General features: G+C 59.8%; 1 protein-coding gene and 1 non-coding gene across 3 annotated transcripts; both read left to right on the top strand.

Moving 5' to 3' along the window:
• Positions 1 to 2121: 2121 nt before the first annotated feature.
• LOC145536307 (melanoma-associated antigen D4) lies at positions 2122 to 9758 on the top strand. 2 transcript variants are annotated; one of them, XM_081565412.1, is made up of 13 exons: positions 2122 to 2349; positions 3320 to 3530; positions 3820 to 4653; positions 5008 to 5214; positions 5320 to 5383; positions 5622 to 5701; positions 6128 to 6219; positions 6871 to 6950; positions 7039 to 7081; positions 7492 to 7554; positions 8521 to 8635; positions 8933 to 9375; positions 9552 to 9758. In XM_081565412.1, exons 2-12 carry the CDS (start codon positions 3321 to 3323, stop codon positions 9365 to 9367), a joined length of 2223 nt encoding a protein of 740 aa, XP_081421538.1. In that variant the 5' UTR covers positions 2122 to 2349; position 3320; the 3' UTR covers positions 9368 to 9375; positions 9552 to 9758. The 2 variants fall into 2 exon arrangements, with proteins under 2 accessions (XP_081421538.1, XP_081421539.1); XM_081565413.1 differs by having other exon boundaries at positions 2197 to 2349; positions 3129 to 3530.
• On the top strand, positions 8146 to 8272 carry LOC145537309 (small nucleolar RNA SNORA11). Its single transcript, XR_014076332.1, has one exon. It is a non-coding gene; the product is annotated as a small nucleolar RNA SNORA11 (small nucleolar RNA).
• Positions 9759 to 10252: the final 494 nt, after the last annotated feature.

Here is a 10252-nt window from a genome sequence, read left to right as displayed (position 1 = left end):
TGCCTGGATAGAGTTTCCAGGCTGAAGCACAGGGAGACTGAACACAAACAGAGCTCAATGAGTGAAGGAGACAGAGTTGAGAATTCCAAGAGGCCAATGTGACTAGAATATTCTGGGAGTAATGGAGGGGTGAGAGCTGCACAGAGAGGTAGTGCTGGAGAGCTGCAGAGGTCTCCCGCCTGGGTGCAGTGTATGACAAAAGGGCAGTGGTGGTAGTTGACTTTCCTTTTCTGGAGTGAGTAGCTGTGTGCATCATGGTGCCATGTACTGAGATTGTGAAGATAGGAGTTTTAAAAACAAGAGAGATGGGGGATGTGAGCATGTGGGAGGGGTGGCTATCCCAATACCACAGTGAGACAGACTCACTGTGAGGAGCCCTTGAGACACCCACGTGGAGATGTCAAGTAGTATAATGTTCAACGTCAATTACATCTCCATAAAAAAAAGAAAGAGAAAAAATAAGAATAAAAATAAAATAAAGCAAGTATAAAAGTCCACTATGGATTTTGTTAAAAAAAAAAAAAAAAAAAAAGCACAGTTTCAAAATGAGGAGGGAACATAGCATTTTCTATTAGCACACAGTGGCTCGTCAAGACTTTCACTTCTAAGGTCTGGTCACGTCGTACAGAAACGTGTTACACAAGAAGGGCTGAGAGACACAAGCAGCTAGCTGACAGGGAAGGTTGCTATGCAACAGCTGAGGAAAGCCATCCAGCCAGGCAGAATAGATGTTGGTCACTGGAGGGTAAAAGCTCTGGTCCCAGCAATAGCTTCCATTCAGACACAGGGGTCCTGGAGAGGCTGATATAAAAACAAATATAAAAGTCCACTATGTTTGTTTGTTTGTTTGTTTTTAAAAAAAGGAGGTGCAATTTGAAATGGGAGCATAGCATTTTCTTCAGTCATTCTGGAGCATGTGCGCCCTTGGGTGGGACACCGGTAAGTTCTCCTTTTGCTTCCCATCTTGCATGTAGAGAAACCAGGCTCAGAGATGTCCAGTGACCCGAGTGGGTTCACACGGCTAGCAACAGACTGACCCAGCATTCCGTCCCTGGAATTTGGAAGTCCAGCCGAGAGCTTCTATCCACAAGACCACAGCTGCCCCAGGCCCCAGCCGTGGAAGGAACCAGGCCAAACATTTACTCTGAATCAGGGCTTGCCATGACTCAGACACACAAGTGCCTGATTGTCCAGGCCGCTCCAGCGGGCACCAGGAAGGCCTCAGGGACAGCCCATGTGTGCCACTCACAGCCAAGGGGCCTGACACTCAGAGCAGGGAGTGGACCCCAAGGAGCAATTGGCACACCTGGATGGACCCACATAGAGCAGGCAAGGGGTGGGCCTGGGGCCCCCTACCTGTTCCCCCTGGGATGCAGAGCATGAGCTTAGGTCTCAGAGAACAGAAACCCGGTTTGTTGGCACAGATGTTGACAGGGCAGGGGAGGTGGAGTGGATCTGCTGCTCAAACTGAAGAGGGGAGGGTGCCTCGGTCCCGGGGGCCAGTGCTGATGGAACACGGGTTTTGGAGTCAGGAAGATCCGAGCCCAAATGCTGCATTTTCACCTCACTGGCTCTGTGGCCTTGTCGAGTTCACGGCAGTGCGTCTGTCTGTGCCTCAGCTTCCTGATCTGTAAAATGGGCATGCTGACATCCACCTCCCAGGGCTGCTGTGAGAGGAAGATAATGCCCAGCACACGCAAGCTGCACGAAGAGTGGTTGGGGAAGCAGATGTTCCCAGTGTGTGTGGGGGCCCTAGAGATGGATAGTGGAGGAGAACACATAGGGAACTGGTGTCCTCTTGCCATTTCCATTTCTCCTGTTGCAGTTACCGACCGGGCTGGAGAGCTCTGTGTTGGTGACCTAGGGGTCATTCATGCTGAGGAAGCAGGGCTCAGTGTGTTCCAGACCACACCGGAGGAGCTTAGAGGCGAGGGGGAGGGCAGGGCTGAGAAGCATTGTGCAAAAGTGGGGGGACTGAGGGTATATGATGGATGGGTTGGAACCGCAATACAGGGCGTGCATGCCCGCGTCCCCGGTCGGTGTCGCGGGGGCGGAGGGGTTGACGGTGAGGGGAATCTGGCGGGAGGGAGAAAACGCCCCCACCCCACCCCGCCCACCCACTGGCGGAACCGCATGCGCACAGGGGACCTGGTGGAAAAGGCTTTTGTTGGGAGAGCGGGCGGGCTGGAGGGGTCCGCGCATGCGCAGGCTGCCCAGCCGCGGGGGGTGGGGGGGTGCGCGGAGAAAAGGGGCGGGGTGGTGGGAGCTGCTGTGCTGGCAGCAGTAGGCGAGGGCGCGGCTGCGGGGTTCCTGGTGCTGAGGACGGACGCCATTGGAGCCCCAGGGAAGGTAAGGATCCAGCCCCAAACAGGACCGGGAGAGGGCAAGTGGAACCGGGCGCGCTGTGCCCTTCCTCCCCACCCCACCCCCGCCCCCGGATGTGAACAAAGCCCAAGCACGCAGAACTTGAACCCCATTAGACCCGTGGTCAACAAAGGAGCCGCCCCCCACCACGGCCACCAGACCCAGGCTCCCGGATTCGAGCCCTGCTTAACACCGGAACCCACCATCCGAACACCTTTAACAGACGCGTGTGCTCCGTGCTGAGCTGCCTTAGCGCGGAGGCCCCACCCCCACCCCAACCATTCTGAGATCGCTGCAACCCAACTGACCGCTTTGCCCCCTTCCCCGAGTTGCGATCCTGGCCTTTGAGACCTCCAGCGCTTCCAGTTCGAGCCTCACCTAGTCCGAGGACCGCCCCCCCCCCCGCCCCCGACTCCATCCATCTTGAGCGCTCCTGTATGAGCCCAGCCTAGACCTGAATCAGCTGAATCCCCCCCCCGCGAGTTAGAGGGTCCCTGGGATTCATTTTCCCAGAGCTTCCAGCGGTCCCCGTTGTCTGAGCCTTCTCATGTCTTCTCCTCCCCAGCACCCTGGCCCCCCGCTCCAGCCATTCAATCGAGGCGCTTTATTTCCCCTCTGTCGAAGCATCTCTTATGGGACTCTCTGGACCCAAGCCCGCCAGTCCACCCCTTGTTCCAATCCAGCCGCTGGTCTGGGGAGCCTGTGTGACCTAAACTCCCCTTTCAGTGCAGGGTCTCCTCCGACCTCCTCTGTCCTTCTCCTAGGGCTCCTGTCTCTGAGGGAATCCACCCCAGCAGCCCTCACCCCCGCCCCAACCTTACACTGCCTGGGAACCCGGTGACTGCAGCCCTCCACCTCCTGAGAGATCCCGCCTCCTGCTGGATCCCGCCCCCTCCCCCTGAAGGGGCCTCCTCGTCCCTCTCAGGCTGAGCTCTCTTCTCCTTGGAACCCCCAGCATGGCAGAGGGAAGCTACCGCAAGGAATCTGAAGGGTACAACGTTGAAGACATGGACGAAGGTAGTGATGAAGTCGGGGAGGAAGACATGGTTGAAGGCAACGACTATGAAGAATTTGGTGCTTTTGGAGGCTACGGAGCCCTCACCAGCTTTGACATCCGCATCCTGAGAGCCTTTGGGAGCTTGGGTCCAGGCTTTCGCATCCTAGCGGTGAGGCCCCTCCTCGGCCACCTGCTAGCCCTGGGCCTTCTCTCTTGTGACGTCAGGGAGGAGGGGAGGAGGGGGCCGATGAGGGCTGGAGTTGAAGGGGGAAGGACTGCCCAGCTTACCCAAACCTTCCCCCTCCTACTGGGAGAAGAGTTGGGGAGGGTTGTTTGGAGGGCCTGGGGGCTGGTCGGAGGCTGGCCAACACAGGGGGAGCTATCTGTGTAGAGCTATCTGCCTTCCCCTCCCCTGTCCTCCCCTGCCCTGCCCTCCCTTCCCCTCCCTGTTCTTGCAGAACGAGCCCTGGGAACTGGAAAACCCTGTGCTGGCCAGAACTCTGCTGGAGGCATTTCGGATGGATCCAGAAACACTTGCCAATGAGACGGCTGCCCGTGCTGCCAACGTAGCCCGGGCCGCCGCCTCTAACCAAGCTGCTCGGGCCGCTGCCACTGCTGCCCGTGCCACCTACAATCAGGTGGTCACTAACCACCACCCGGTGGCCACACACCAGGCGTCAGGAGGCGATACCCAGCCCATGACATCTGCTGCCCAGGCTCCGGCAGCCACCCCTGAGACAAGCATCACTTCTCCGCACAGCTCCCAGATGCTAGTCAATAGCGAGATGGCTGCCCCCGGGGCTCCAGCAAGGTCCCCACAGCCGCAGACATCCTCCCAGGCCCAGGAGGCTGCTGCCGAGGGCCCTAGTACGGCCTGTGCTTTCCCCCAGGCCTCGCGTGCAGGTGAGATGGATGCCACCCGGCCCAAGACAGCCTTCCTGGGTCAGAACGACGCCTTTGATTTCAGCCAGCCGGCAGGTGTCAGTGGCATGGCCTTCCCACGCCCCAAGAGACCTGCCCCGGCCCAAGAGGCTGCCACAGAGGGCCCCAGTGTTGCCTCCAGGGGCACCCAGGCAGCCTCTGCCGGGGAGGGGGCGGCCACCCGGCCCAAGACGACCAAGTCCGGGAAGGCTCTCGCCAAGACTCGCTGGGTGGAGCCTCAGAATGTTGTGGCGGCAGCTGCCGCCAAGGCCAAGATGGCCACGAGCATCCCTGAGCCTGAGAGTGCAGCTGCCACCTCTCAGCAGAGTGCGGAGCCCTGGGCCAGAATGGGAGGCAAGAGGACAAAGAAGGTGAGCCCTCCCTGCTGTCTCCCCCCTCCCTTGCTCCCCTGCTTTCTCTGCCCTCTCACTCTCTGCCTGCTCTCCTCCCTCCCTCTCCCTCTTCTTCCCCCTCCCTCTTCTCTCAGCTTGTTTCTCCAAGCCAAGTTTGCCAGCATGTTTTTACTCCATGTAGTCCCTACCCTCGGGCCTGGAGGGAGAAGCGGTTGGCTCAGTGCCTGGCACTTAATAAGCACTGGGCACGTGTCATCCGCGTGTCGTCTACTTCCCTTATTTCCAAGTACCTGCTCTGGCTAAGATGTGTGCCAAGCGCTTTTGCACAGGGAGCCTGGTCGCCCTGAGTCTCTCCTCTGTCTAATGGTACAGTCCAAGCACCTGGATGACGAATATGAGAGCAGCGAGGAGGAGAGAGAGCCTCCTGCGGTCCCACCGACCTGGAGGGCGTCGCAGCCCCTGCTGACGACCGCGCGGCCTCAGATGGCCCCTCGGCCCCCCATGGCCCTGAGGTCCCAGGTACCCTCCAGGCACGTGCTGTGCTTGCCACCCCGCAATGTGACCCTTCTGCAAGAGAGGGTAAGATGCCTGCCCTTCCCCCTATCTCCCTCCTCTCCTCCCTTGTGGGCCAGGTCTTTGAGGTCACCCACCCCTTGATCTCCCCGTGCGCTCTTCCTTCTCCAGGCAAATAAGTTGGTGAAGTATCTGATGATTAAAGACTACAAGAAGATCCCCATCAAGCGCTCAGGTGGGCAGCCTCTGCCCCCTCCCTGCACTCTGCCCTTCCCCGCTCCCACCACCCTGCCCTGTGGGCCTCCCACCAGATGCCCTCTCCCCACCACACACACAGATCAGGCCTGGCCGATGGCTCCATTGGCACGGTGTGGGGTCCTGAGTGTGCTCCCCTCAGCAGGGCTGACGGAAAGGCTGTAGCTCTGTGGCTGCTGCTCAGCCCTGGTGCTTTGCCCACCCCTCCCCTCCTGCAGACATGCTGAAGGATGTCATCCGAGAATATGATGAACACTTCCCTGAGATCATTGAACGAGCAACGTACACTCTGGAAAAGGTGGGTGCGGGGCCGGGGGCAGCTCTGTGGAGCAGGAGCAGCAGGGAACCCTTGCCCGCCTTCCCCCTTTGCATCCCCTCGAGGCCCAGGGGCCGGACTGCGTGCTCTGGAGGGAAGCCCTCCCCGGCCTCTGCACCTGGGAGCTGCCTCTGCAAGCCTCCTCCCCTCCTTCCTCCCGCTCGTGCTCTCTGAGCGCCTGTGGTCTCCTGAGGTGGCTCCCGCCTGTGGTCTCCTGAGGTCGCTCCCGTCGTCTCAGCCAGTGTTGATGCTCCCACAGGGCACTTCCTCCGTGGCCTCTCCTCTCCCTCCTCCCCCAGGGCTTGGGGTTCCCCGCCAAGAAAGAGTTCTAACAGGGAATTGAATGACCGTCTGCAGGACACCCAGCATGGATGTTTGATCTCACATTCCGTTTTCTCCCCGCTGTAGAAGTTCGGGATCCACCTGAAGGAAATCGACAAGGAAGAACACCTGTACATTCTCGTCTGCACACGGGATTCGTCAGCCCGCCTCCTGGGAAAGTGAGAAAGCACAGGAGGCCGGTGGTCTTCCTTGGTGGTGCCTGCCCCCTCCTCTCGAGAAACGGGAAAGTAGGGCTGGGGGGCCTAGCACGGCTCCCACCCAGAGTTAGCAGTGCTGAGCAGCTAAGGGCAGGCAGGGCCAAATAGCCTGGGGCGAGGCTTTGTGGCTCTCCGGGTTTCAGCCCTGCCCACCCTTCCCCGCCCCTGTCTTGCCAGGAAAGCGAGCTTCTTGATGGCCTCTCTCTGCCAAGGTCCCGGCCAGGGCTTGGCAGAGAGGGCCTCGGGCAGGGGGCAGGGAAAGGGGAGAGTGGGGGACGGGGGTCTCCAGTGGAGTCGTGCTCCAGATGCAGTGGGCAAAGGGCAGGGAAGGGCAGGGTGTGCCTCTGGACCCAGGGTTGCCAATCGTCCGCTCCCTGCCTAACCCCATCCTCGACAGAGCCCTGGGAAGAGGTGTTAGCATCCACATTTGATGGATGAAGGGCCTCAGTCTCAGGCCGAGGAAGGAATTGTCTAGACCAGGTATAGCAAGCCATACAGAGTGGGAGGAACCGCCCTGTAGCCCAGCAGTGTGGGAGAGGCTAGTTGGGTGAGCTGGCGGTGGTCATTTGTGCAAATGGCTGCTGGACAGGATCCCTCTTTCTACGCCTTCAGGACCAAGGACACTCCCAGGCTGAGTCTCCTCTTGGTGATTCTGGGTGTCATCTTCATGAACGGCAACCGCGCCAGCGAGGGTGAGTGGCTGGACAGGCAGCTGGGGGGTTGCCCGTCGTCTCACCTCCCTCCGTCTGCTAAACTCTTGTACCTCATCTCTCCTCACAGCTGTCCTCTGGGAGGCACTCCGCAAGATGGGACTGCGCCCCGGGTATGATTGGGGTCTCGCGGCTCCCGCTCCTCAGTGTGTCCTTGGGCACAGGAGGCCCCGGGATTGCAGTGGCCTCGCAGTCTCTGTGGGGCGTGGCATCCTGGACTAGGTGGAGCGCCAAGGGTCCGCCAGGGTGCGCGGGGAAATGGTCCTGAACCCCGAGCCCTCTTCTGCCCCGTGTGCCCTCTCTGTTCCCACATGAGAACTCAGAGACACCATCGGACCTGAGGGCTCCATCCAGCCCCTCCCTGGGGCCCTGCTGACAAGTGGCTGCCTGGCCTCTGCTGCCAGCCCAGGCGTCCATGGGGACGCCTCACAGGCTAGGAGGCCCTCAGTCCTGCCGGGAGCGCTCCTGCCCAACCCAGGCACTGCCACTCTCTCTAGTCACGCATTCCTTTCCTTGCACTCAGGGTGAGGCACCCATTCCTTGGCGATCTGAGGAAACTCATTACAGAGGACTTTGTGAAGCAGAAGTGAGTATCTTTGCCTCCCACTCAGGCCTCCCTCGTGTGCTGCTCTGGCTGAGGACGCCATTCCCCGGCCCATGTCTTAACACCAGAGGGATGGGTGTCTGGTGTGAGTGTGGGGTGGGAGGATGCGAGTGTGGAGGCCGAGGGGACAATTCCAGGGAGGCCTGGGGAAAGGGAGCACTTGCGGTCTGCAAACCCTGGGTGGGACGGTACAGCCTCCACCTCCTTCAGCACCTGCCCTGTAGGCAGTGTCCCGGCTTTACATCTCAGGGGCCTGGGACTCAGAGAGTGGAAACCTGATCATGGCCCTGACTGGAGTAAGGCCCATCTGGGCCTGGAGCCTGGCCCTGCTGATTCTCTAGCCCAGGGTCACCCCATCGTCAGTGCTTGGAGATCTCTTGTGCCCTCACGAAGACCCCGTGTGCATGGTCACCCACCCCCCCCCACCCCCGCCGCCCCACAAACACACGTTCATGGATGTCTGGGAGTATGCGTGGAGTCCCCTACTCTTGGTTGACTGCTTTCTTCCCGTACAGTCGTTTTCTATGATGGATTCTCCCAGGGTTCAGTCAGGTCACGGACAAGCCCCATGGTGGGTTGTGCTCAGAGCATGGAGCCTGAAGAAATGGCTCCTGCTTACACCAGACCCAGCAGGAATCTGGGTTATTGTGACAAGGGGCACAAAACTTGTGGCCTTCCTCTGAACAAGTACCCTACCCGTGCCCCCTGCACCTCCCCATGGCTGCTGGGCAGGACCAGTGGCCTAGGGGTGTGAGCCCCTCCATTTAGGAGGCAGACACCCTGGGAGCCGGTGTGGAAGGGGGGGGACAGGGGCTGCGGGGCCAGGGCAGGCCTCCTGCAGCAGCCGAGCTGCAGCCTCGGGGCTGGGAAGGGGCTACCTGGGAGCCCCTGGGGCAGCCACAGGTGTGCCTGTCTGGGAGCAGAGGTTCGTTGTCCTCTCTCACACAGGTACCTGGAGTACAAGAAGGTCCCCAATAGCAGCCCACCCGAGTATGAGTTCCTCTGGGGTCTGCGCGCCTGCCATGAGACCAGCAAGATGAGGGTGCTGAGATTCATCGCCCAGGTAAGGCAGAGCCTGTGTTCTGCCTGCACCTTCCCCTACCAGGTTTGTGTCTTGGTCCCGGCCTCCTGACGCCGTTTGTCCAGTGAGGACGCCGAGGCCCAGCAAGGTTCCCAAGTCACTGAAACCAGTTCACAGGCTGTAGGGAGTCGACGGGGGGCAATCCCAGGTCTGGCTCGGAATGACGGGAGCCCGATTTCAATCGTGTGGGTCTTTAACATGCTTTCACAAAGCGCTTAAGTGAGTGAAAGGCAGGAAGCGGGTGCTGAGCGAGGTGGGGTTGCTGTGTTTCCATCGCAGTATCAGAACCGAGACCCCCGGGAATGGAGGGCTCATTTCTTGGAGGCTGTGGATGATGCTTTCAAGACGATGGATGTGGATATGGCCGAGGAGCATGCCAGGGCCCAGATGAGGGCCCAGATGAACATCGGGGAGGAAGCTCTGATTGGACGGTGGAGCTGGGACGATATCCAGGTGGAGCTCCTGACCTGGGATGAGGACGGAGATTTTGGCGACGCCTGGTCCAGGATCCCCTTCGCTTTCTGGGCCAGATACCATCAGTACATTCTGAATAGCAACCGTGCCAACAGGAGAGGTACCTGGAGGGCTGGTGTCAGCAGTGGCACCAATGGCGCGGCCAGCGCCAGCATGCTCGACGGCCCCAGCACCAGCTCCACCATCCGGACCAGAAACGCTGCCAGAACCAGTGCCAGCTTCTTCTCCTGGATTCAGTAAAATTGGAGGTCACTACACGGGACTCTGGAGGCTGGGGTGGGGAGGGGCTGGGAGGTGTCAGGGGCAGGCCTGGGGTGTCCTGGGGGAACAAGGAGAGCCTGACAAGACACTCAGTCTGTCCTTGCTGTTGAGGTGTCACATGCATTGACACCTCTACTCCGGCTTTTGTGTCTCCTGGTTCCAGGCAGCCCCGAGGAGCTGCGGCAGTCCCCCGCCGAGCCAGAGTGCCTCCGCTGCCCGGTCCCCGACAGGGCACTCTAGGCCCGCTTCTCCCCATCCATGGAAGATGGCATGCAAGATGACGCGCTCTATGCCCTTCCTGCTTTCATTGTGTGCTTTCCTCGTGCTGTCGTGTTTTGGGTATCTGTGTTACATTAAAGTTGCAAAATCAGTGGGATGTTTCCTCCTTTTCCTGGGCAGGTGTGGCTCTGAGTGGCCTGGGATCAGGCCCTCGGGGACAGGCAGGTGTGAGTGGGTCCGGCGCCGGGCAGGGCAGAGATGCCAGCTGAGGGGGGGCGCCCATGAGTTTCCAGGGGCTCCAGTCCACAGCTTCATGATCTCCTACACTGTGCGCCCCAGGTCAAATACAGTGGCGGTTCACAGGAGCAAGGGTGGGGTGGAGGGCTGTGAGCTGGTGCCACTGTCCCTCCCACCGAGGGACAGGCTCCACAGACATCCCCCAGCACCTACCTGCCCCGCCCCATCTCTGGAGTCAGTCCAGGATTCCTTCCCTCATCAGCCACACAATTTTAGGACCTCATCCCTCTTCCCGAGTCCTAAGGACAGTGAGGTAGGCCTTACAGTGACATCCTCACACCTCCAGCAGGTAGAACAGAAACCATCATAGGCAAGACAGCCTATTTCATGGGAGGAAGTTACAGGCAG

The sequence above is a fragment of the Giraffa tippelskirchi genome, chromosome X (genome assembly GCF_054371585.1).
Source record: "Giraffa tippelskirchi isolate mGirTip1 chromosome X, T2T-mGirTip1v1.2.pri, whole genome shotgun sequence".
NCBI lineage: Eukaryota > Metazoa > Chordata > Mammalia > Artiodactyla > Giraffidae > Giraffa > Giraffa tippelskirchi.
The sequence above is the reverse complement of the archived record's forward strand: the minus strand, read 5'-3'. Positions and strand labels throughout refer to the sequence as shown.